This window comes from Cetorhinus maximus, chromosome 4 (assembly GCF_964194155.1).
Source record: "Cetorhinus maximus chromosome 4, sCetMax3.hap1.1, whole genome shotgun sequence".
Classification (NCBI taxonomy): Eukaryota; Metazoa; Chordata; class Chondrichthyes; order Lamniformes; family Cetorhinidae; genus Cetorhinus; species Cetorhinus maximus.
This window is the reverse complement of record NC_135882.1, coordinates 126,244,108-126,271,753: the sequence shown is the minus strand read 5'-3', so window position 1 is coordinate 126,271,753 and position 27,646 is coordinate 126,244,108. Positions and strand designations below refer to the sequence as shown.

Here is a 27,646-nt window from a genome sequence, read left to right as displayed (position 1 = left end):
GCATTACTTACCTCTACTTTGGTTCACAGGGAGCTCTACCAAGGGACCAACATCCTCAGCCAGTCAGTCCCTCAGCTTCATCCATATCCTCATCTGCAGCCAAGAAGGCTCCTCCAGTGAAGAGGTGGAAATAAGCAGCCAGGAAAAACCCATCACCGCAGAGGGAGCAGCCGGCCCACGAGTGATTCTGCAAGCACTCTCCCACGCATGCGGATCCTTCATGTTTCACACTCATCTCAATGTCCTGAGCATTTTGAATGCAGCCTGCTGGGATTCGCTTTCAGGTGTCCATCTGAGTTGACCTGCAACTCCACGCACCCACTGGTCACATTCCCATACAGCACATGATCTTGCTCACTACGACTCTTGTTTCACTTTCGATTTAGCAAGCATGGTCTAGTTTCACTGACTTGCATGCCCCCCAGTCTCTTATCCTCCCCCAGTCACCCATTTCCTCCCCCCCTGGCATCACCTTGCACCTCCCCTCCGTTACCTACCAGCCACAACCCTTCGGGGATGTCAAGGTGAATGTGCATATTCCCTTCCTTCCCGAAAATTCCACCCCCATTCACATTCACCTCCCAGACCTCCACCTTCCCGCCCCCAGGGTCCATGTCTGACTCCAAGTCCTCACCAGTTGGTATGATGGCAGGCTCCTCAAAGTGACTCAGGGGCCTAACTCCACCCCCGTTCTGGGACCTCTTCCTGCTGATGTGAGCAGGCTTCTCCTGCATGAAAACAGATGTAGAGAGTGTGAGCAGGATGCATGGCACTGCTTGGAATGTTTTTGTGGTGAGCGGCGCCATGGACAGGAATGAGGATGTGAACTCGAGAGGATATGAGCCTGGTGGAGATGTGAAGGTGTGTGTGAGAATAAGTGCTGTTGTCCCTTGAGATGTGAGATCCCAGTGGATGTGTGATGGGTTTGTGAGTGTGAGTTGAGAGTGATGAGAAGAGTGAGTCACCTTTGATGTTCCTTCTATCGCTCCGTTGAACCCTCATCCTCCCACCCTACTGCTTCACTCTGCCCTTGGTCATTCTCACCCTTCTTCCATACCACGACCACCCTCAGTTTGCTCCCCAGGAGGTAGACATGGACCTATCCGACATGTCCCGTACATGTTCACCTGCATATCCCCCACTCCACACCCCTTCCCTGCTCTGCACTCCTTCCCCCATCCCCACCTCTTGCCCCCTGGAACCCCTTCCACCCCGGAACCCCTTCCCCTCCCCCAGGACTGGCCCCCGCTTAGTTCATCGCCCCTCCTGACTCCTTCCTCCAGCCTTACCTCTTCTTCCAGCCTTAATCTTACCCCCTTCCTGACTCCTTCCTCCACTCTTTCTTCTTCCTCCACCCTTACTCCCTCCCCTCTCCGCACCCCTTCCTCCCCCTGGACACCTTTCCCTCTCCGCACCCCCTTCTCCTTCTGGACACCCTCCCCTCTCTGCAACCCTTCCCCCTACCAGACACCCTCCCCTCTCTGCACTCCTTCCCCTGCACCTTCCACCCCTCCTTACACCTACCTTCCCAGTTGCCGTCTTATCTCCCATTACCCCTCCTCTCCCCATTCTCCCTCCTCCCCCAATTTCCCCCCTGAAACCTTCATTCCCCCCTCGCAACCTCAGCCCTATCTTGACACCTTCATTTCCGCCCCTCCCAACCTCACCCCATCCTGACACCTTCATTCCCCCCGTCCCAACCTCACCCCACAACATGTTTTCCTCTCACAGCTGATCCTAGCCCTTCCTCTCCCACCTCCTCGACTATCGCCTGTTGTGAGCATCAACAGTAGCTATCCAACTTCCATGCCCTGCTGCGCAACACAGCCATGTCCATGAGAATCCACCCAGCATACAATGGACATTGCTTCAGTGTTCCGTTGGTGTCGGGCTCCAGCATCTTCTGCTCCACGGATGCCCGTGATGTGAGCAAAATGTTAGCAGGTAAGTCCCGACTTCTGCACATCACAGTTGTCAAGATGTGTTCTACACCGGCGTTTTTTCCCACTGATGTGGGTGAACGATCCAACGGAGGGGGGGACGATTCTGGCGGGTAGGCCTAATAATGATATGCTGATGCATTACAATGAGGTTCCCGATGTCCAATGCCGGAGAATACAGCCCACATTGGCAGACTAAATGGACAATTGCAAACTGGTTTCATGATAGCATGATCGCGCCATATTGTCCGCTCACACCACTGAACATGCCCAAAGCCGGTGGGTATGGAAAATCCCGGTCAAAGTATTTTGGGCTGTCCTGGGGTCTTGAGAGGCACTATATCAACACAAGTTGTGTGTAGAAGTTACCATATAAAGTAAAGCGGGTCATGATAAATAGTAGCAGGAGTAGCTCTATATGGCTCCTCGAGCATAGTCTGCAATGTAATAAACTTAGGGCTGAATGTTAACCTCAATTTCACTTTCCTGCCCAATTTATCCATACCTTTGATTCCCTTAGAGTCCAAAAATCTAATACCCTCAGCCTTGACCACACTCAGCAACTGAGCATTCACAGTTCTTTGGGTTGAGAATTCCAAAGATGCACAATACTCTGAATGAAGAAATTTCTTCTCATCTCAGTCTGAATTGGCTGCCCCCTTATCCTTAGTTCTAGTTTCTCTAGCTGGGAAAACCACTTCTTGGCATCTACCCTGTTAAGCCCTCTCAGAATCTTACATGTTTCAATAAGGTCACATCTCATTCTTCTAATCTTAAGAGAGTATCGACCCATTCTACTCAATCTCTCCTCACAGGACAGCCCACTCATCCCAGGAATCAATCTAATGAATCTTTGTTGCATCTCCTTTGTACAGAGACCAAACTATACACGGTACTCCAAATGTGGTCTCAGCAAAGTCTTATGCTTTGCAGCAAGACTTCCTTCCTCTTGTAAGCTGATCCTCTTGCAAGGAAAGGCAACATGCCATTTGGCTTCTTAATTGCTTGCTGTCTCTCTAAGTTAACTTCCTGGTCAGAATTTTTTGCTTGTCGTGCAGCTACGTGCCCAACATACTCGAGCATAAAATAGTGCACATTGGGAGAGCATCCTGATGTCATCACATCATTTTTCAGTCAGCAGGCGCACACTAAACTCAGAAGCACGCCTGCTGACAATTAAGAGGGCTATTAATCCTATTAATCGCACAATTAACTGGGATTTTTCGCTGCCTGTCCAACCTTACAGTTGGCGGGTGGGCAAATCAGCCTTTACATTTTTCAGGAAACCTCATCCAAGGGTGGAATGAGGTTTCCGTCATTAAATAAAAATGTTCAGGCATAATTTTCATGTTATACATGTTCAGGTGACTGTTTCTGATGCATGGGCATTTTTTCCCAGTTTTTAAAATCTTTATTTTTTGTATTTAAATTCTTCAGCTCCCTAAGGCAGCTCTCTGCCTTCAGGGAGCTTTCATTACGTGCTCCCTTGCGCCTGCGCTGACTTCAGCGTTCGCCCTCCTCCCGCCCCTAATCCAGGCAGTGCTGAAATCACAGTCAGGGGCCGATCGCGGTCGGTGGTCCATTTCTCGACCGCTCAGTGGCCCACCAATCATGCACGCCTGCCGAGCTGAAGATTCGGGCCTCTGTGTTTCTTGTATAAGAACACCCAGATCCCTCTGAAAACCAACATCTCATAGAATATTTTTGCAATGGTGAAAAACCAAAGTAAACAACCTTACCTTTCCCCACATTATACTCCATCTGCAACCTTCTTATCCACTCACTTGGCCTATCAATATCCCTTTGCAACTTCTATGAACTGTCCTCACAGCTTACTTTCCCACCTAGCTTTGTATCGTCAGCAAACTTGAATACTTCACACTCACTCCTTCATTCATCTTTATAGATTGTAAATAGAAGAGGCTCAAGCATGGATCCTTGTGCATGCCACTAGCAACTAGCCAACTGAAAATGACCCATTTATTCCTGCTCTGTTTTCTAACCTTTAACCATTCCTTTATCCATGCTAAGATATTATCTGAAGGCCCATGAGTTCTTACCTTGTGCAACAACCATCTGAGTGGCATCTTATTAAATGCCTTTTTAAAATGCAATACTACAACACCTACTCTACCCTGCTAGTTGCATACTCAAAAAAACTAACAGATTTGTTAAACCATCATGAAAGTATAATGATTTTCATAATCTTTTTCTGGTTTATTGTGAAGTAGCTTTATGGGAGTAAGATTGGTTGAGTCTGCCTGTGTGTGATTTAATTACATTTGGAGTGAAGTAGACTGCAAGTTTAAATCACCAAAAGATGCTAGATGTTTGACATGCTAATGAGTAAACATGGATGCTGGCTTAGTATGTAAGGTGTGAAGGGAATTTGCATTTTTAGATAGATGAAGGGAGATTTGGATTTCAAAGTCTGTTTAGTCTTAGTTTTTAGTCTGTTTACAACTAGCCAGATAAGCAAGGCTATGGAATGTGTTTATTTTTCCCAAAGTTTACTGGCAATATTGGTACAATGACAGTTTTTAATGTTATAATGAAGGTACAGTTTCAAAGGCACATGGAACAATAGAATTTACATATTGAAAAGAGAGAAACATCTATAAAAGAGAATGGAAGATTATGTGGGAAAAGGCCATGTAAGATCTAACAGGAGTGTGTGAAATAGCGTTAATGAAGCCTCCAGTATTTGTACATAAGCCTACTGTCTACCCAAACTGAAGCTGGAGAAAAGCGATTTGGAATTTCACTGCCCAGGGTATTGTGTTAATTTGCTGGATCAGTTTAAAATCTAAAATCTATTGTTGGACCGTTGCCTTAAAGGGAATGTAACTGGCGTCAGGTTAATTAGGAATTTTAGGAGTTATTATAGTAGTAATTGTAGTCTTAAGTGTGTGCTTGAAATTTTTTATTTTGTTAATAAATATTTTAATTTAATCTTTTAAAAAATCTCTAAAGGTCTTGGTGAACTAATTACTTCTGAATTCAGTGCACACATCTCATAATAGATACAAATTGCAAAATCCTTGTGATAGAGCGTCCAAGTTTCCCTCATGGGTTTGATCCGTCTCGCACACATCATTTGCCGCGTCATAACACAAACACAATTTCGCTTTAATAAAACCATGCTGACTCTGCTTAATCATATAACGAGTTTCTAAATGCCGTTACCACTTCCTTAACAACAAATTCCAGCATTTTACTGATGACTCATGGCAGGCTAACTGACCTGTAGTTTCCTGTTTTCTCTTTCCTATGGCGGGCGGGCTGGGCAGGAGTGGACGGGGGTGGGTACAGGGCCATTTTACACAGGCAGACCAATTAAGGCTCACCCAGCTAATGTAAGGCCGGTAGCGCTCAGCACTACCTGTGCCGGCGGGGGGGAGGAGGGAGAGTCGGGGCATGTGCGCGAAGGAGTGCAGCAATCTCCCTGATGCATGGAGCTGCCTCAGGGAGATTGAATGGTTAGAAAAATTAATAAAGAATGGATTTAAAAATTTATTCAAACATGTCCTCTCGTTGACAGTGTCACATGAGTTGGGACATGTTTGTAAAGGTGGGAAAATTTATTTCTTTTGTAAAAATTTCAAGAATCCTCAATCTACACATGGATGAGATTTCCTGAAAAACACAAAGGCCGCTTGGACTTTTTGCCTGCCTGCCTGCCAACCTTAAGGTTAGATGGGCAGTGTTCTTAACTACTTTAATGATTTTCTTGATAGGCCGTTGACATTTCGGCAAGCGTGCAGCCGACTCCGGTGCGCGCCCGCCAAATGAAATATCGTGATGGAGTGCAATGACGTTGGGATGCATGCCCAACAATGTAATTGCACGTCATTTTATGTGTCGGTGTGTCGGGCCCGCCCCCGCACGCCGACCGGAAGGTTTTGCCCTCTGTTTCGTTTCTTGAAAACTGGTGTTACAAATGTTAAGTAAACAAGCTTTGGTATTCCCAAAGATGAGATATAGAATAAGAAGTTTGTTATCAATTATTAATAAATACAAATTGATCACACTCACTTGTTGCTGATATGTGATTCCAAAGATATAAGCAGCATTCAGCTTAGTCATGGTATCTGGGCACAACTATAAATATGAACATTAAAAAAAATACACATAAATATCTAAGAAAATCATCTGCAGGGACACACACGCACGCACACAGTTCCTACTGTTTACAGCGATGGGTTTATGTGATTTACTTGTTATACGTGTTGCCCAGCATAATATGGCATAAACTGCAACTATATTTTATGCTTTAGTGGAAAATATCACTGCACCAAAAATTTTTTTTTTCCTAATTTGTCCCTCACTTGGTTCCTATCTACTGCTGTTGTTGCTGTTCTGAAGTTTGAATTGCGCTGAATTTTGTGAGCAGGATCAAGAATTTCTATCAAGAATCTCATGCACTATTTATAACAAGAGGGTTGATGCTACATCAGCATCCACAATTCTCTGAACTATACCTTAAACGAACCTCCTTACTCCCTTCCTAACAGCACTGTGGGTGTTCCTACAACACATGGACTGTAGTGGTTCAAGATTGCAGCACATGCCACCTTCTCATGGGCAATTAGGGATGGGCAATAAATGCTGGCCTAGCCAGCAATGCCCACATCCCATGAACGAATTGAAACTTTCAGGGCCTAGATCTGACAAAGAACCCTGAGCTGTGCAGCACTGCCCTCATTCTGACTGTAGTCATTAGGAAGCTGGAGGAGCAGGGAGCAGTACCTGACATTCATTAAAAATACCCAAACATAATTAGGGCACTAAACTTTGGATGCTGGTATAATCATGCACAAAGTTTTATTTTTGTTAAGTATAAATATATTTTAAAAACCTGCACCAGTTTTTCATTTGTACTTCACTCATTAAATTCTTGTTCTGATTGTGGAAAGTAGGACCTGGTGAGCAAATTAGAAAAATGTAATATTTTTAAACAAGTAACTATACTTGGATTTAACTGAGAAACACCAGGAATAAGAGAAATTTAGGGCCAATATAATAAAGTAATATAAATAATCCAAAGTAGAATAAAGTTAACACAAGGGAAGTAGAGTTAAGACATGGCAGGGCAGGTCAGTTGAGTGTAATGCGTGTCCTGTAATATGTGTGAAGTCATGGACGCTACCGGTGTCCTGGACGACTACAGGTCCAGGAAGTGCTGCTAGCTGCAGAAACTTGAGCTCCGGGTTTCAGAGCTTGAGCGGTGGCTGCAGTCACTGTGGCGCATCCGCAAGGCTGAGAGCTACATGGATAGCACGTTCAAGAGGTAGTCACACCGCAGCTTAAGGGCCGGGAGACAGAGAGGGAATGGGTGACCACCAGACAGTCCAAGAGAAGTAGGCAGGTAGTGCAGTAGTCTTCTGGGGTCCCACTCACAAATCGGTTTTCCGTTTTGGAAGCTGGTGAGAGAGCTGGTTCTTTAGAGGAGTGCAATCAGGGCCAAGTTTATGGCACCACGAGTGCTTTGGCTGTAGAGGAGGGGAGGAAGAAGAAAGGAAGAGAAATAGTGATAGGGAATTCATTGGTTAGGGGAACAGACAGGTGTTTCTGTGGCTGTAGACATGACTCCAGGATGGTATGTTGCCTCCCTGGTGCCAAGTTCAAGGATGTCACAGAGTGGCTGCAGGACATTCTTCTGGGGGAGGGTGAACAGACAGAGGTCTTGGTCCGCATCGGTACCAATGGCTAAGGCAGGAAGGGGGATGTAGTCCAGCAATCAGAATTTAGGGAGCTGGATAGAAAATTAGCAAGCAGGACCTCAAATGTAGTAATCCCCGGATTACTCCCAGTGCCACATGCCAGTGAATACAGAAATAGCGGGATAAGGCAGATGAATGGATGGCTGGAAAAATGGTGCTGGAGGGAGGGCTTCAGATACCTCGGACACTGGGTCTGGCTCTGGGAAGATAGCACCTGCACAAGCCGGACGGGATGCACCTGAACAGCGTTGTGGGGCGTTTTGCTAGTGTTGTTGAGAGGGCTTTAAACTAACTCAGCAGGGGTATGGGAACCAGGAGAGAATGTTAGAGAGGAATACCAGGGTGCATAAAATACTGGGAGAGACAGATAAGACTAGAATAGAGAATAGAAAATTAATAGGTGGAGTCAGGATGAGGGAGAAAGTAACAAAATCTAAATCAAGGTTACTATGCATACATGTGAATGCACGGAATATAGTAAATAAGATTGGGGAGTTACAGGTGCAGATTGCCATGTAGTACTATGATGTTGTGGTAATAACAGAGACCTGGCTCAAGGAAGGGCAGAACTGGGTGTTAAATATTCCCGGGTACAAGGTGTTCAGAAAAGATAGGAAAGGATAGAAAGGAGATGGGGTGGCAGCATTGGTTAAGGAGAGCATTGCAGTGCTGGAGAAAGAGGATGTCCCAGAGGGTTCAAGGACAGAATCAATTTGGCTAGAGCTAAGGAACAAAAAGGGTGCAATTACATTGCTCGGTGTAGTCTGTAGACCGCCAACTAGTGAGAAGGGCGTAGAAGAGCAAATCTGCAGGGAAATTGCTGAGAGATGCAAGCATTATAGAGTAGTTATAATGGGTGACTTTAATTACTCGAATGTAGACTGGGACAGTGGTAGTGTAAAGAGCGGAGAGGGGCAAAAGTTCCTAGATTGCGTTCAGGAAAGTTTTCTACAGCAGTATGGGTCTAATCCAACAAGAAAAGATGCATTGTTGGACCTGGTTCTTGGAAATTAGGTGGGCCAAGTAGATCAAGTGTCAGTGGGGAAATATCTAGGAGACAGCGATCATTGTATTGTACCTTTTAGGATGATGATAGAATAGGACATAGGCAATTCAGAGTAAGAATAATTAACTGGACGAGAGCCAACTTCGATGGGGCTAGAAAGCAGCTGGGCCAGATAGACTGGAATGAAAGATTGGCGGGAAAAACTGTAGCTGAACAAAAAGCTACTTTCAAAAAAGAATTGGTTTGGGCATAGTCAAGGTATATTCCATCAAAAAGGAAAGGTAGGGCAAACAAATCCAGAGCTCCCTGGATGAAAAAGGAGATAGAAATTGAGATAAAGAATAAAAAGTGTGCTTATGACAGGTGTCAGATGGAAAATCCAATTGAGAACCAAGATGAATACAGAAGGTTCAGATGGGAGGTGAAAAAACACATTAGAGAGGCGAAGAGGGATTATGAGAAAAGACTGGCAGTCAACATAAAGGGGAATCCCGAAGTCTTCTATAGGTATATAAATAGTAAAAGGGTGGTAAAAGGATGAGTGGGCTGATTCGGCACCTATAAAGGGAATTTTCACATGGACGAAGGGGTCATGGCTGAGGTATTAAATTAATACTTTGCATCCGTTTTTACCAAGGAGGCAGATGGTACCTGGACCATGGTGACAGACGAGGAAACTGTCACTAGACGGCTTCAAAATTGATAAAGAGGAATTGTTGAACAGACTGTCGGTACTTAAAGTTGACAAGGCTTCAGGACTGGACGAGATGCATCCAAAGATATTGAAGGAAGTGAGAGTAGAAATTGCAAGGGCACTGGCCATAATTTTTCAGTCTTCCCTAGATTCAGGGAAAGTGCCAGAGGCCTGGAGAGTTGCAAACATTGTGCCTTTCTTCAAAAAAGGTTCGATGGATAAGTCCAGCAATTACAGACAAGTCAGTGTAACTTCAGTAGTGGGCAATATTCTAGAAACAATTATTTGGGATAGCATTAGTAGTCACATGGAAATATATGGGTTGATAAGGAAGAGCCAGCATGGATTTCTAAAGGGGAAATCGTGTTTAATTAACTTGCTGGAGTCTTTTGAAGAGGTAACAGAAAAGATCAATGAGGGTAACACTGTTGATGTGGTATACATGGACTTCGAAAAGCCATTTGATACAGTGCCACACAACTGACTTGTGAGAAAAGTTATTGCTCATGGAATAAAAGGGACAGTAGCAATGTGGATACAAAATTGGCTGGAAAATAGGAAGCAGAGAGTAATGGTCAAAGGATATTTTTCGGGCTGGAGGAAGGTTTGCAGTGGCGTTCCACAGGGGTCGGTATTGGGATCCTTGCTTTTCCTGATATATATTAATGATCTGGATCTTGGTGTGCAGCGTACAATTTAAAAGTTTGCGGATGATACGAAGCTTGGGAGTGTTGTAAACTGTGAGCAGGACAGTGTAGATCTTCAAAAGGACATAGACAAGTTGGTGGAGTGGGCAGATAGGTGGCAGATGAAGTTAAATGCGGAGAAGTGTAAAGTGATCCATGAACATGGGCAAACTATATAAAATAAGGAGTGAAATCCTGAAGCAGGTGCAGGAGCAGAAAGGCCTGGGTACATATGTGCATAGATCATTGAAGGTGGCAGGACAGGTGGAGAGCGCAGTTAACAAAGCATACCATATCCTGGGCTTTATTAATAGGGGTATAGAGTACAAGAGCAAGAAGGTTATGCTGAATTTATATAAGACACTCGTTAGACCTCAGCAGGAGCATTGTGTACAGTTCTGGGTGCCATATTATAGCAAGGATGTGAACATATTGGAGTGCAGAAGAGGTTTACAACAATGGCCTGACAGCATCTGTGGAGAGAAAGACAGAGTTAATGTTTTGAGCCGGATGACTCTTCTTCAGAGCTAAAAAAGAGATTTTTAGCTCTGAAGAAGAGCCATACAGACTCGAAACATTAACTCTGTCTTTCTCTCCACCGATGCTGTCAGACCTGCTGAGTTTTTCCAGCATTTTTTGTTTTTGTTTCAGATTTCCAGCATCCACAGTATTTTGCTTTTATTTACAAGAATGGTTCCAGGGATGAGAAACTTCAGTTACGAAGATAGGTTGGTACCGTTCTCCTTGGAGAGAAGAAGGCTACGAGGAGATTTGATAGAGGCTGGACAGAGCAGATAGGGAGAAGCTGTTCCTGCTCATAAATCAATAACGAGAGGGCACAGATTTAAAGTAATTTGCAAAAGAAGCAAAGGTAACATGAGAGAAAACTTTTTCACACAACGAGTGGTTCGGGTCCCGAATGCACTGCCTGGAAGTGTGGTGGAGGCAGGTTCAATCAAGGCATTCAAGACAGCATTAGATGATTATTTGAATAGAAACAGTGTGCAGGGGCACGGGGAAAAGGCAGAGCAATGGCACGAGGTCATAATGCTCATTTGGAGAACCGGTGCAGAAAGATGTTAAAATTATGTGATAAAAGCAAAATACTGCGGATGCTGGAAATCTAGAACAAAAACAAAAATACCTGGAAAAACTCAGCAGGTCTGACAGCATCTGCCGAGAGGAATACAGTTTCACCTATCACTGGCCCCCTATTGAGCTCTACCTGTCCCACCCCCTCTACCAGGTTATATTTCACCCATTTCTCTATTTCCTTAGTTCTGATGAAGGGTCATACGGACTCAAAACGTCAACTGTATTCCTCTCCGCAGATGGGGTCAGGCCTGCTGAATTTTTCCAGGTATTTTTGTTTTTGTTTGGAAAGATTAAATGATAAAAGATTTCATGGGACAAAAGGCAAAAGGACTGATAATGATTATAGTAAAGATACAAAAGATTTGTCCACAGTAAGAACAGTTATTTCAGAAAGCAAAAACATGAAAAACAAGCTTAAGGGCGAAATTGTCCCAAATTTGCTGAAAGTGCAATCACAGGAAAAAAGTTGTTTTACCTGCCAGCTGCAATAGCGGGTCTTCGCACTGTATTGACCTATTCCCACCTCATTAATTATGCAGCCACGGGAAACTCTCTCTCGTTGGTGGGTGGCCTCCAATTTGCCTGCCACGCCATTACCTCGCAGCTTCCTCACACAGGGACCCACATTTAAACTGCAGCTGCGCACACATTTTTTAATGCTTGCAGTGCAAAACTGCTCCGGTGAACACATGGCCCCAAAAGTCAAGAAGAGTGCAGCCGCCCCATTCAGTGACGCATCTCTGGGGTGCCTTCTGGACACCGTGGAGGCCCGCGCAATATCCTCTGGTCACAGGAGGTCGATCAGTCTCACTACTCTGACTTGGGAGGCTGTGGCAGAGGTGGTCAGTGCCAATGCTGCACACAACAGGTCAGCCATCCTGTGCAGAAAACAGATGAATGATCTCCTCCATGCCGCCAGGGTAAGCCAACCATCTTATCACTCTTAACTCACAAGGCCATCACACACATTCACTGGCATCTCACTCACTGCCAGCTCAAGGGACATCACCACTCACTCTCGCACACATACCCTCACAGCTCCATCTGGCCTCATCTCTTCTGGAGACTGACTCCTCAGCCCTCATCATCTTGAGGTCACTTGCACAGATCAACATGTGCCCCCACACATACCCTGGGATACCCCCCCATTCCCCATTACAACCCTCACCCTGCAGCCTCTTCCCTTGCCTGAGGCCACTTCTCCCACTTCTCCGAAGCAAGCCCTAGCCCTGCAGCCATTGAAAAGCCACCCCTGCCTTATGGCTGGTCTGCTATGTAGAGACCTGCCCGTGAGCCCGCCTAAAAGTGATAAGTGACGTGGTGCTGCCTGCGAAGCCTGGCACTGATGACTGCGAGTGCCGCCCGAAGCAAGGAAGGCAAACAAACCTCGCAGTCCCGAGCAAAGTGCAGCTCGTCAGGTACACGTTGCTTATGTACAACTGTGAAACACATCGGCGTGATCCCAGATGATCCAGTGTGGGGGGATGATTCTGGCGAGCAGCCTTATAATGAGATGCTAAAGTATTGAAATTAGGTCCCCGTCATGCGGCGGTGGGAAATGCGGCCTGCCCTTGATGGGTGGAGAGGATGATCACAAACTGGTTTCATGACAGCATGAAACTGATGTTTGGCCTTCTCGTTCACCAACCCCCACTTCCCTCCCACCCCACTCCCCTGCCTGCCATGATGCCCGACGCCAACAGGGCCGGAAAATTCTGTCCTAAGGCTGAAAATAAAACGGGGAACGTGTTGAATTCAATGTTTAAGGTAACCAGATTTTCAGAAGTCAAAACTGAGACACATTGGAAAGCCTTGGGAAGGCGGGGCTCTGTGGTGATTGAAATGTTGGCTGACCAATGGCAGAAGTCAGGGGAGGGACTGTCGAAGGTAGGAGATCATGTGATGAAGTCTTAATTGCGTGAACATTAAACTGTCATGTAGTAACACAGCAACTAAGCATCGCTCCCACCTCTACTGTTGCAGCATCCAGTCAGAGACTGTGGACCCCACCAGAATGGCGGAAAGAAACTTTTTTTCCTTTGGCTCATGGTTTACTGAAAGGTTGGATCATAGAGAGAGGGCCATTTGTATTTTTCAATCTTCAGCAGCAAAAGTTGTGCGTGCTGTCAGTCCTCAACACATCATTGTTAGAATGGTAACGCCTGTTTAAGGTCACGCTAAAGACCGATGGTAAGGGAGCCATTTTCCACCCTCCTTCCAGTTTCGCTATCGGGGGAAAGCGTGGCTACCTGGTCTACGCTGGGCAACCCAAGCATTGTCGCTCATGCGGCAAGGCTGGTCATGTGGCGGCCAACTGCAGCGCCTCCCTCTGCAAGATCTGCAAACAGGAAGGGCACCAGACAAAATACTGCAAACAGGCCAAGTGCTGCAACCTGTGTGGCGAGGCAGGTCACCTCTACAGGACCTGCCCCAAACGCTGCCGTACTTACGCACAGGCAGCCAAAGCCAACGAGGGGGAAGCAGAAGAAATGTTTCGTGTCACTCCAACCACCAAGGCCCCCAGGGAGCTCAACGGGACAAAGGAGGACACAGAGAGAGACAAGGTGGAGGAAGAGATTGAGGCAACAGAGAGCCAATCAACAGCACTACCCCCTGAACCTCCCAGTCCTCAGGACAGCGAATCAATGGAGGAGGAGGCAGCAGTGGAAAAGCAGCAGGGGGAGTGGCGGACGGTGAAGAACACCAAAAGGAAGAAGGAGCGAAGAAGAAGCAAAGCCATTTCCCAGAAAAGCGGAAAGAGGCGTCTCCCATCCGACATGGATGACAAGGGCAGCAGCTCTTCGGATGATGAAGTGCCAGGGTGGCACCGACAGAAGAGGCGGCAAAGCTCCAGGGCGTTGGAGGACGAGACACCCGAGCTCCAGAACATTGGAGACAACAAGGAGACCAGCGCACCCCAACTTTGCCTGCAACCTGAGGAGGCCAGTGCACCACAGCCCCTGGAATCTGGGAGCAGTGAGGTAATCATCGCACCCCAGCTCCAGGAAGCCGGGAACAGCAACACCCCAGAGGGGGTGAGTTTTGGAGAAGCTCCTCCAGCAAAGGTCATCTCAAAACCCGCTCTCTACGTGAACCTCCAGATGCCACCTGAGCAGAACACTGCCAAGGAGATCTACCTCAGCCCATCCAAAGTGAAGGAATTTGAGCTCACTACGGGTATGAAGGAGCAGACTAAAGGTCTGGGACTCTCAGAGACAGTGGGTTTGGTAGGAGAATAAATGCTTTAAAATGGGTTTAAAGATTGTATCCATAAATGTGCGTAGCATTAAATCTACTACGCGATGTGTTGCGACCTTGGACTACCTAGCCAAGGTCAAAGCTGACCTGTTGTTTCTGCAGGAGTGTGCGATACCGCACCTCAGCTCCTACAGGCAATGGTCACGATGGTGGTCCCATGGGTCATCGATCTGGTCGGGCGGAAATGACTCTCGTTCCTCCGGCCTGGGTATTCTGCTGCGGGGAGGCAACTTCACCGTCTCCGAGGTTAAGGAGGTGGTGGGCGGGCGACTCCTCGTAGCAGATGTAATGTACAAGAACGCTCCACTCCGGTTAATTAACGTGTATGGCCCGGCACAAGGGGCTGAGCGGCTGGAGGTTTTTCAGCAGCTCCCACTGCTGCTGGCGACCTCCAGGCCGGTCATTCTGGGCGGTGACTTCAACTGCATCATCGATGCGGCTGGACGATCCAGCAGGGCCGACAGCAGATTGGACGCTACGTCCAGATCCCTGATGGAAACAGTTAAGGATGCCAAGCTGCACGACGTCTTCAGCAACCCTGCAGACGGAGCGCAGCGTAGGTACACCTGGTCGCGGCCAGACGGATCCATTCGTTCCAGGATAGACTTCCTGTTTGTGTCCCGTGCATTCACAGTCAGATCCACCGATGTCAAGCCGGTGTTCTTCTCTGACCACTGCCTCCTACTGGCGGACTGCCACTTGGAGAAGGACCTGAGGGTGGGCAGGGGGGCATGGAAGCTAAATGTGCAACTGCTGACCCCAGAGAACATTGAGGAGCTCAAGAGGGATTACAAAGGTTGGAGAACCGTGAAACCCCTCTTTGAGTCCCTGACACACTGGTGGGAAGCGATCAAGGGAAGCATCAAGAGGTTTTTCATCCTCAAAGGCACCCAGAAAGCTAGAAAGGAACAGAGGGAAATGTCCCGACTTCAGAAAAACATGCAGAATCTGCTCCGGCTGCAGTCGATGGGGGTCGATGTCAAGGAGGAGCTCCAAGAGGTGAAGAGCCAGCAAGCCTCGCACTTTGCCTCGGAGGCCTCCAAGATCATCTTCCGTTCCAGAGTCCGCTCCGTGGAGCAGGATGAGACGTGCTCATGTTTCTTCTTCCAAAAGGTACACAGAGAGAGCTCTGTGATCAGCAGCCTGAAGGAAGAAGACGGCTCAGTAAAGTCATCACGGTCCGACATTTTGAGGATCAGCAAATCCTTTTATGCCGGATTGTATGACGTGAAGCCCACAGACAGCACGGCCTCCCAGTCCTTCCTGTCCTCTATCACGGAGGTCTTAGACGACAGTACGCGGGAGAGCCTGGACAAACCGCTAACTCCTGATGAACTGACTAAGGCCCTTGAGTCCTTCGAGAAGAGTAAAACTCCCGGAAGCGACGGCCTGCCGGCGGAGTTGTATTCGGCTCTGTGGGACTTGATCGGCCCAGACCTGCTAGGAATGTACGAGAGTATGCTCCTGGCTGGTAGTATGTCAGAATCCATGAGGAAAGGCATCATCACCCTCATCTACAAGCACAAGGGGGAAAGGGAGGAAATTAGAAATTGGCGACCCATTTCACTGTTGAATGTGGACTATAAGATTCTGTCCAAGGTCATCGCCAATCGGGTCAAATCCGCTCTGGAATTGGTGATTCACCCTGACCAGACCTGCACTGTGCCAGGCAGGAAGATCTCTGACAGCCTCGCGCTGCTCAGGGATACGATTGCCTATGTACAGGACAGGGGTGTGGATACCTGCCTCATCAGCTTGGATCAGGAGAAGGCCTTTGACAGAATATCGCACACCTACATGGTGGATGTGCTGTCCAAAATGGGGTTTGGGGAGGGAATTCGAAATTGGATCCAACTGCTCTACACTAACATCAGTAGCGCAGTCTCAATCAATGGGTGGGAAACAGATAGCTTTCCGATTAAATCTGGAGTCAGGCAGGGCTGTCCTCTCTCGCCTGTTCTTTTCGTGTGTTGCATAGAACCCTTTGCCGAGTCCATCAGGAAGGATCCGGGCATAAGAGGAGTGACGATCCCAGGCAGTGGAGGCACTCAGGTAAAAGCCTCCCAGTACATGGACGACGTCGCCGTCTTCTGCTCGGATCCGCTGTCGGTGCGCAGACTGATCCACATCCGCGACCAGTTCGAACTGGCCTCGGGAGCCAAGGTAAATCGTGGGAAGAGCGAGGCCATGTTCTTTGGAAACTGGGCTGACCGATCCTTTGTCCCCTTCACTGTCAGGGCTGACGGCCTGAAGGTGCTGGGGATATGGTTCGGAGGGACCGGGGCATGCGTTAGAAACTGGAAGAAGCGAGTGGCTATGGTGAAAAGGAAACTGGGCATGTGGGAGCGACGCTCCCTCTCCATTGCGGGTAAGAACCTGGTCATCAGGTGTGAGGCACTCTCGCTGTTGCTGTACGTGGCGCAGGTCTGGCCCATTCCAGACTCCTGCGCGATGGCGATCACTCGAGCCATCTTCCGCTTTATCTGGAGGTCGAAAATGGATCGTGTCCGCAGGGACGCGATGTACAAGCCTCTAGATAAAGGGGGAAAAAACGTGCCCAACATCGCCCTCATACTGATGGCCACCTTTGTGTGTGGCTGCATCAAGCGGTGCGTAGACCCTCGGTACGCAAACACCAAGTGTCACTACGTGCTGAGGTTCTACCTGTCCCCGGTGTTGCGAAGGATGGGTCTGGCCACGCTGCCGCGGAACGCTCCAAGTAGTTGGACCGTGCCGTACCACCTGTCCCTGGTGGAAAAATTTATGCAGAAAAACACCTTTGACCACAAGTCCATCAGGCATTGGTCAGCACGTAACGTCCTAGAGGCCCTGAGGGAAAAGGAGAGGGTGGACCCTGTGGGATGGTTCCCCGAGCAGACTGTCAAAGTCATTTGGCAGAATGCCTCATCGCCAGAACTTTCCAACAAGCACCAAGACGTGGCTTGGCTGGTGGTGAGAAAGGCCCTCCCCGTCAGATCCTTCCTACACGCCAGGAGTCTCACCCTCTCTGCACGTTGCCCTCGAGGTGGCTGTGGTGGGGAAGAGACCGTTGTTCACCTCCTTGTGGATTGTGCCTTTGCAAAGAAAGTCTGGAGAGAAATGCAGTGGTTGCTGTCGAGGTTCATCCCGAGCAGTTCTGTGACACAGGACTCTGTGCTCTACGGGCTGTTCCCAGGGACACACACCGAGACAAACATCAACTGCAGCTGGAGGATCATCAACTCGGTGAAAGACGCGCTTTGGTCTGCCCGAAACTTGTTGGTCTTCCAGCACAAAGAGTTGTCCCCGACCGATTGTTGCGGACTGGCACAATCCAAAGTCCAGGACTACGTGCTGAGGGACGCACTAAAGCTTGGGGCAGCTGCCGCAAAGGCGCAATGGGGAAGGGTCGCTGTCTAAGACCTTTCTGCCACAGCGCACCGAGAGACTGGGAACTGTTTAGAGCCCCTCGGGTTGTACAGCTCAAAATGAAAGGCTGTAAATGATTGTAATATTGTTTGTACTGATGCACCTGGTGATACATTTTGTAAAAGTTTAACCTGGATTGTACCCTTGTAATGGTGTTTTTGAAATGGTTTGGAATGTGATTGAAGATATTTTATGAATAAAGTATATTTTTGCAAAAAAAAAAATCATTGTTAGAATGGTATTACTGCTCTCTATTCATAGCAAACTGGTGTTAAACTGCAAAACTACGATCCTCTTTGTTAATATTTATTTTCCTTTTGTGACGTTAAAACCTGAGGAGACTCTCAATGGCCCATCCCACTGTGGAATTCAGAGAATGTTTCACTAAACAAACACCTCACACACTTCCTTTGCATTTCAAAATTTTCTTGGCTCTAGCTGTCAGTGGCACTTCACTTCAATTGTGGCCAAATAATTAGCAAACGCATACTGTGCATGTCTGGTATTTCAAATGCAGGCAAACTCTTGCCGCTGATGTCAATTTAAAAAAAGACTGAACTGTGTCAGCAAGGGGTGGCACATTAACAGTTTTAAAAATTGTATTCAGTTCCAGCCTCCCAACATGCACCCACAGACAGACACATACAGACATGAAACTCAAAAATAATCAAAAGCGTGAAAAAAGCTTTTCAGCAACTGGCATAATTGGGTGGGATTTTCTAGCCCTGCCCACCGTCAGGATCTTCTGATCCCACAAGTCAATGGACTTTTGGCTGGCTCGCCGCATCTGCCATGGCGGGACTCGCCGCATCGAGGCCGGAAAATCCCGGACAGTGATTTTGCTTGCATTATTTTTTGCTGATTTTAGGTATTATAATTTTAGGGCACGGTTATATTGTGAGATTGGTATTAATGTAATTGTACTTAAACTGAGGTAGGGGAGGAGTTGCAAAGGAGGTGGAGAGTAATCAGTGAAATGTATCTTCTTGATGTGAATCATACAAATTTACCTTCCCTTCTCCCAATCACCACCCCTTCGCCTACTCAAAAACAATGATTCAGGGTGCAATTCTCCGCTCCAGAGCCTAAGTGCAGTGGCGGTAGGAAAGCCCGCTGGCTGGTGGGGCGGTTTGCCACATCAGATCATCCATTTTTCACCTCATTATGTATGCATAAATGAGCAGCTCGTTGTATCTTGTGGCGGGCTGGGATTTATCCACTCCACTGTTACCTCATCAGGTCAAAGTTGCAGGTGCCATATTTAAATGGCACCCACACACACATTCACTGTCTGGAGCCCAGGACATGTTGTGGCGACTGACAGCTGCCCGAAGTGACAAGCGCTCTGCACCAAAGTTCAGTGACAGATGCCTGGAGAGACTCCTCCAGGCAGTCGAGTACTGGTGGGAAGTCCTCTACCCCTGTGATGGGAGCCGGAGGTCCACCAACCTCATCACACAGGTTTAGCAGGAGGTCGCCAGGGAGGTCAGTGCCTGTGGACCTCATAAGAGGACTCCCCCCTTCAGCACCGAGAAAGGATGAATGATCTCATCCACTTCGCCTGAGTAAGTCAACCTTGTCCTCAGAGTGTCAAGAGTCACTCCCAGAGGCGAAGGTAATACTGGACGTTCCAGTCGAAGCCTGGGTCACAAGCGCTTGTCAATGATCAGACGATGGTGCTGCTGAAGCTCTCTCTGTGCACACAAAGATAATCTACTTGCAGGTTCGCATCCATGATTTACGGTGACAGATCACAGCATCCTTAGAACAATCTCATGCTGGGGACTCAGTATAAGGATGAGGACAGAACAGTATTCTTGCATGAGAGATGGCCTTTGGAGAGATGGTGCAGTCTGGATTTAAATCAGTTCTCAAACGGTCAAGCGAGAATCAGTGATTGATGATTGTTCTCCTTGAGGCACCTTGCAGCGCTCCAGGCGTACTGCCAAGAGTGCACTGATGTTTGCAGTGCTATTCCTGTCTCTTGAATGCTGCCATAGGCAGTGAAGTAATGATTGAAAGGACTGCATCATGACCACTTGCTTCACAGTCAGCGCTAGTGGAGTTTTTATTCCATTAAAGAATGGCCACATGCTCCATGAGCTGCTTAGACTTCCAACGATGAGGCCACCATCAGACAAGATTATGACTACTCATTCTGAGATTAATGTCCTTCATTGAGAAGTTAATGGACAGCAAAAAGGGTGTTAATGTCTACCTGCATCGAGGGGACAGGTGAAATGGGCTTGCATGAGCTAGTTGTCTTCATCACCCTGGAAACTAATAAGGGTATAATAAGGGTCTCACAGATATGCCAGTCACGTCTGGCCTGTGATATAGCCTCTTCCTGTGGGGCGTCAACATCCTTGCCCTCTTCGAGGTCACCCCTTTTGACGTCCTCCTCATCGGAGGAGACATGCAACTCCTCCATTTCTCCATCCGACAACTCATCTGCCTCACCAACACCACTGCCACACCCCCCGCATGTCCTTTGGAGCACCAGGTTGTGTAGAGCGCAGCAAACCATGATGATGCATGACACCCATGGGGAGAGTACTGGAGAGCACTGCCTGACTGGTCCAGACATTTGAAACACATCTTCAACATCCAATGCTCTGCTCAATCAAGCAGTGTGTTGCAGAATGAACTGCATTGCACCTCGCCTCTGAAGCATGCTGTGGACACTGAATGGGCATTATTAGCCATGTCTTTTGGGGGTAGCCTTTATCACTGATAAGCCAACCCTGAATGCTCTGAGGGCAATCAAGGGTTTGTGGCACCTGCAAGTGACTCAAGATGCAAGAGTCGTGTAAGGTCCCAGTTTACCTCACACAGACCTGCATAATCTGCTTTTGGTGATCACAACTTGAGAGAGTGGAAACCTTTTCTCTTGTTGAATCTTTGTGGTTGTTGCCAGGAAGCTCTTGGTGTCACATGTGTGCAGTCAATAGTACCCAAGCCGGCGATCGCTGCAAATCCCACTGCTCTGTCAACCTGACTGGCTTCATCCAGAGAGAACTGGACATAATTATGTGCCTTACTGAAAAAGCATTGGTGACCTTTCATTTGCATTTATGAACGGAGGATTGTGATATTCCGCAGAGGTCTCCAGTAGAGCCCTGGAACGAGCCACTCGCAAAAGGATGAGTGTGACGCCACCTTAAGAGCCACTGGCAATGGATGGTCTCCCAGTCCGAGACGCGTCAGATCCTCCCGAAGAATGTGGTAGATGTGAGCCACCACATCCCTTGACAAGTGATGGCATCTTCAGCACTGTCCCTCTCTCATCTGCAAGTATGAGAGGCAACTTCGGCACACACTGGGTTGTGCCAAACCCCTCCGTGGAATTGGTCTCTCCTCCTCAGCTTCTGGGTCTTAATGGGGGCCTGCTGGACCATGTTCTTCAGGGTTAGGCTCTTCCCTTTGCCCTGCCTGATGGTAACGGGTCCTTCTTCTCCTCAGTTGCATCAACTCCATGAAGGAGGCAGCAGTGACTGCTGCCTGCATTCTGCACTCCTCCTCGCATCTGTGGAAAAATAGTTCAGAGACATAATTGACCATTACCCTGTAATGATTATCTTCCATCGCCAAGCTAGGGAGTCATTGTGAAGCCCTTGGGCTGCCCTCATTCCAGGCATTCCATCCCCAGATCCTCCCTTACAGTTGTCGCACGGCCTTAAGGATCACTGGTAGTTGAGTTCCCCAATCCTGCACCATCCCCCACTCTACCCCCAGGCATGACAGCGCATTCACAAAGGGGGTTGGATCTGGGTGAGTACAGCCATCCACTAGAAGCCTCAGCCAGGGCACTGACAAGCTGCCTCCTTTGGAGTAGACTAGAGCCCAGCCCTGCACTAATGTAATGACTGTAATCGTTGAGCCATGTAAAGCATGAACCTCTCAGCTGCAATGTGTAGAGTTGTTTGGAGCACTTTGTGTACATACTTCAGCTGTGGCCCCTTTGTAGTTGGATCCTTCTGACCATTGCATGTTCCTATGAGAGGGACAACTGGTCATTCATACCCAATCTACATTTGGCATCAAGCCCTAATGGATTCTTGCAAGGAGAGTTAAGGTGCCCAAATCCTTCAATTGGCATTTGAGTCTTCCTAACATGTCTCAACTGAGCCTTGCTCTCTATGCCCTGAAGTGAAAATTATTAGGGTACCCCTTCATTCGGCCCAAAAGTGCAGTAGTGGAATCCTCCCACAAGGCCTCAGACCCCTCCCCTAGCGATTTTTTTCCAAGGTTATTTTTCAACTACATCATTCCATCGGCTGTCAAAATGGTGCTGCTCCACTTCTACTATGAGAGCAGCTTCTAACACCATCCCCCCAACCCACCCCCACCACCGTACCCATCCAAGTCTCTCTTATTGTTGTGGAAGAGCATCATGTGCAAGTTTCCCCTCCCTCCAATCACTCTCCTGCCTCCCCCTTTAATCCTGGAGCCCATCATTATTCTAGTAGATATCCCTGTCCTCCTCCCTGAACCATTTTCTGTGATGTCCCTATGTCCCATGTCAACCTCACCCTCCACCATCTAGAGGCTCTATGCACAGTGACCTACCGAGACTCCCCTCATGAGATCATCGAGTGCCCCCTTCTTACTTACCAGTTCCCAATATATAGGCTGCAGATAACTCCCCTGACTGTGACTGTGCCATCTGCCACCCAGTACCAAGCCACCAAACCTAGGTCTCAAATGTGTGAAGGACTGACCATGCCCTGCACACCATGCCGAGCGCAACCGACACAGCACAGACAGGTCTTCCCCCTCCCTGGACTGGGACTATGACATGCGTGCCAGGCATAGCCTTGTAACATGGTGCACAATGCCCCAGACTGCCTTTGTTTTCTGCCCTGACTGCATGGTGCACCCTGTCTCAGGCTGCCCTTACTTTCCTATCCTGACTACATAGTGCACACTGCACATATAGACTCATAGACATCTACAGCACAGAAGGAGGCCATTCAGCCCATTGTGTCCTCGCTGGTCAACAAAGATCTGACTACACTAATCCCACTTCCGGCACTTAGCCCATAGCCCTGGGGGCTATGGCAATGCAAGTGAATATCTAAATACTTCTTAAATGTTATGAGAGTTTCTGACTCAACCACCCTTTCAGGCAGTGAGTTCCAGACTCCCACCACCCTCTGGGCGAAAAAATTTCTCCTTAACTCCACTCTTAGCCTTCTACCTCTTACTTTAAATCCATGCCCCCTGGTTATTGACCCCTCTACTAATGGAAAAAGTGCCTTCCTCATAATCTATTCCCCTCATAATCTTATACACCTCTATCAGGTCTCCTCTCAACCTTTGTTGCTCCAAGGAAAACAACGCCAGCCTATCCAATCTTTCATCATAGCTCAGACCCTCCAGCCCAGGCAGCATCCTGGTAAATCTCCTCTGCACCCTCTCCAGTGCAATCACATCCTTTCTATAATGTGGTGAGCAGAACTGCACGCAGTACTCCAGTAGTGGACTAACCAGTGTTTTATACAGTTCCAGCATAACCTCCCTGCTCTTGTATTCTACGCCTCAGCTATTTTTTTGAAAAATATACTTTATTCATAAAATATCTGGAAGAAACTTCCAAACCATTTCAAAATCACCATCACATAAGTACAATCAGATTTAACTTTTACACATGTATCACAAGGTGCATCAAAATAATCAATGAATATTACAATCATTTCAATATGGTCAATGCAGACAATCAGACAACGGTATTGGAGTTATCAACATACATCATGTTGCGCTCTGAGGTGCTTCAGAACATTTATAATACACTTAGTATTCACTACATACATTCATTTTGAGCTGTACAGCCTGAGGGGCTCTCAACAGTTCCCAGTCCCTCGGTGCACTGTGGCAGAAAGGTCTTAGACAGCGACCTTTCCCAATTGCGCCTTTGCGGCTGCTGCCCCAAGCTTTAGTGCGTCCCTCAGCATGTAGTCCTGGACTTCGGAATGTGCCAGTCTGCAACACTCGGTCGGGGGCAACTCTTTGCACTGGAAGACCAACAAGTTTCGGGCAGACCAAAGAGCGTCTTTCACCAAGGTGATGATCCTCCAGCTGCAGTTGATGTTTGTCTCGGTGTGTGTACCTGGGAACAGCCCGTAGAGCACAGAGGCCTGTGTCACAGAACTGCTCGGGATGAACTACGACAGAAACAACTGCATCTCTCTCCAGACCTTCTTTGCAAAGGCACAATCCACAAGGAGGTGAACAACGGTCTCGTCCCCACCACAGCCACCTCGAGGGCAACGTGCAGAGGGGGTGAGACTCTTGGCGTGTTGGAAGGATCTGACGGGAAGGGCCTTTCTCACCACCAGCCAAGCTACATCTTGGTGCTTGTTGGAAAGTTCTGGCGATGAGGCATTCTGCCAAATGACTTTGACAGTCTGCTCGGGGAACCATCCTACAGGATCCACCCTCTCCTTTTCCCTCAGGGCCTCTAAGACGTTACGTGCCGAGAACTGCCTGATGGACTCGTGGTTAAAGCTGTTTCTCTACATAAATTTTTCGAAGAGGGACAGGTGGTACGGCATGGTCCAACTACTTGGAGCGTTCCACGGCAGCGTGGCCAGACCCATCCTTCGCAACACCGGGCCAGGTAGAACCTCAGCACGTAGTGACACTTGGTGTTTGCGTACCGAGGGTCTACGCACAGCTTGATGCAGCCACACACAAAGGTGGCCATCAGTATGAGGGCGATGTTGGGCACGTTTTTTTCCCCCTTTATCTAGAGGCTTGTACATCGCGTCCCTGCGGACACGATCCATTTTTGACCTCCAGATAAAGCGAAAGGTGGCTCGGGTGATCGCCATTGCGCAGGAGTCTGGAATGGGCCAGACCTGCGCCACGTACAGCAACAGCGAGAGTGCCTCACACCTGATGACCAGGTTCTTACCCGCAATGGAGAGGGAGCGTCGCCCCCACATGCCCAGTTTTTTTTTCATCATAGACACTCGCTCCTTCCAGTTTCTAACGCATGACCCGGTCCCTCCGAACCATATCCCCAGCACCTTCAGGCCGTCAGCCCTGACAGTGAAGGGGACAAAGGATCGGTCAGCCCAGTTTCCAAAGAACATGGCCTCGCTCTTCCCACGATTTACCTTGGCTCCCGAGGCCAGTTCAAACTGGTCGCAGATGTGGATCAGTCTGCGCACCGACAGCGGATCCGAGCAGAAGACGGCGACATTGTCCATGTACAGGGAGGCTTTGACCTGAGTGCCTCCACTGCCTGGGATCGTCACTCCTCTTATGCACGGCTCCTTCCTGATGGACCCCTCCCTCTTCTATCCCCCCCTCTCTATCTTGTCTGAACACCCTATAATCAGGAATGTTGAGCTGCCAATCCTGCCCTTCTTTTAGCCCACTATCCCCCACTATCAACATCCTGGGGGTTACCATTGACCAGAAACTGAATTGGACTAGCCATATAGATACAGTGGCTACAAGAGCAGGTCAGAAGCTCAGAAACCTGCATTGAGTAATTCACCTCCTGACTCCCCAAAGCCTTTCCATCGTCTACAAGGCACAAGTCAGGAGTGTGATGGAATACTCCCCAATTGTCTGGATGAGTGCAGCTCCCACAACACACAAGAGGCTTGACACCATCCAGGAAAATGCAGTCTATTTGATTGGCACCATATCCACAAACATTCGCTCCCTTCACCACCGATGCACAATAGCAGCAGTGTGTGCCATCTACAAGGTGCACTGCAGGAATTCAACAAGGCTCCTTCGACAGCACCTTCCAAACCCATGACCGTGAGTTAGAAGGACAAGGGCAGCAGATAGCTGGGAACACCACCGCCTGGTAAGTTCCCCTCCAATCAATAACCATCCTGTCTTGGAAATATATCATCGTTGCTTCGCTGTCGCTGGGTCAAAATCCTGGAACCCCCCTCCTAACAGCACTGTGGGTGTACCTACACCACATGGACAGCAGCAGTTCAAGGAGGCAGCTCACCATCACCTTCTCAAGGGCAACTAGGGATGGGCAATAAATGCTGGCCCAGCCAGCGAAGTCCACATCCAGTTAATTAATAAAAAAAGATTGTGTTTGAGTACAATTCTGCTGTTGCTGATGGCCCAGAGCGCCTCATGGATGCCCAGTCTTGAGTTGCTAGATCTGTTCGAAATCTATCCCATTTATCATGGTGGGAGTGCCACACAATACGTTGGAGGGTATCCTCAATGTGAAGGCGGGGCCTCGTCTCCACGACTGTGCAGTAGTCACTCCTACTAATACTGTCATGGACAGATCCATCTGCGGCAGGCAGGTTAGTGAGGATGAGGTGTTGTTGGTTCCCTCACCACCTGCCGCAGACCCAGTCTAGCAGCTATGTCATTTAGGATTCAGCCAGCTTGGTCTGTGGTGGTGCCACCAAACCATTCTTCATGGTGGACATTGAAGTCCCCCACCCAGAGTACATTATGTGCCCTTGCCATCCTCAGTGCTTCCTCCAACTGCTATTGGAGAAGCACTGATTCATCAGCTGAGGGAGGGCGTGGTAATCAGCAGGAGGGTTCCTTGCCCATGTTTGACCTGATGCCATGAGACTTCATGGGGTCCAGAGTCAAGGATTCCCAGGGCAACTACTTTCCAGTTGTACACAACTGTGCCGCCACCACTGCTGGGTCTGTCCTGTTGGTGGGACAGGACGTACCCAGGGATGGTTATGGTGGTGTATGGGACATTATCTGTAAGTATGATTCCATGAGGATGACTAGTTTGTGAGACAGCTCTCCCAATTTTGGCACTACGGATTTTACATGCCACCTCCCCACCTTTAAAACTGCCTGCGGAGGAGCATATAATTTAGCTCAACAAGTCAGATGACCAAAAGCTTGGACAACGAGGAAGGCTTTAAGGAATGTCTTATAGAAGAAAAGCAAGGTAGAGAGGTAAAGAGGTATAGGGAGGTCATTCCAGAATTTAAGGCCTGGGCAACCTAAGGCATGGCCACCAATGAAGGAGCAATTTAAATCAAGGATGCTCAGTAGGCCATAATTAGAGAAGCACAAATATTTTGGAGGCTTGTGGGGCTGAAAGAGATTACAGAGATAGGGAGGGGCAAGGCCATGGAGGAACTTGTAAACAAGGATGAAAATTTTAAAATCAAGACGTCACTTGAAGGGGAGTCAATATAGGTTAACAAGCACAGGGTTAATAGACGGGCAGGATTTGGTGCAAGTTAAAACACAGGCAGCAGAGTTTTGGATGACTTTAAATTTACAGAGGATAGAATGTGGAAGACCAGTGGATTTTGTTTTTATTCTTTCACAAGATGTGGGCGTCACTGGCCAGCATTTATTGCCCATCCCTAATTGCCCGAGGTAGTCGGAATAGTCAAGTCTTGAAGTAAGAACGCATGAAATGAGCATTACAGCACCAGATAGGCTGAGCTCGGGGCGAATTTGGGTTTTGCTTCAGAGGTTGCAAGTGGTAGTCTTAGTGATGGTGCGAGTGTGAAGCCAGAAGCTCCTCTCAGGGTTAGAAGGTTCACTTGATTGAAACCTGGGACGGAGGCGTTACCTTACAAGGAAAGGTTGGGCAGGCTGGGCCTGTATCCATTGGAATTTAAAAGACTGAGAGGTGATCTTATTGAAACATACAAGATCCTGAGGGGACTTTATAGGTTGGATGCTGAAAGGTTGTTTCCCCTTGTGGGAGAGACTAGAGCTAGGGGACACAGTTTAAAAATAAGGGGTCTCCCATTTAATTTTGAAAAGAGAAGGAATTTTTTCTCTCAGAAGGTTGTGAATCTTTGGAACTCTCTTCCCCAGACAGCGATAGTGGCAGGGTCATTCAATATTTTTAA

At 48.1% G+C, this 27,646-nt stretch overlaps 1 protein-coding gene across 1 annotated transcript in view; it reads right to left on the bottom strand.

Annotated features, from left to right (window-relative positions):
- Positions 1 to 27,646, bottom strand: part of tmem67 (transmembrane protein 67) — a 292,510-nt gene that overhangs the window by 149,545 nt on the left and 115,319 nt on the right. The window contains exon 10 of the mRNA XM_078541238.1: positions 5,976 to 6,041. Coding sequence (XP_078397364.1) covers positions 5,976 to 6,041 — 66 coding nt within the window. The remainder of the gene's footprint in view (positions 1 to 5,975; positions 6,042 to 27,646) is intronic.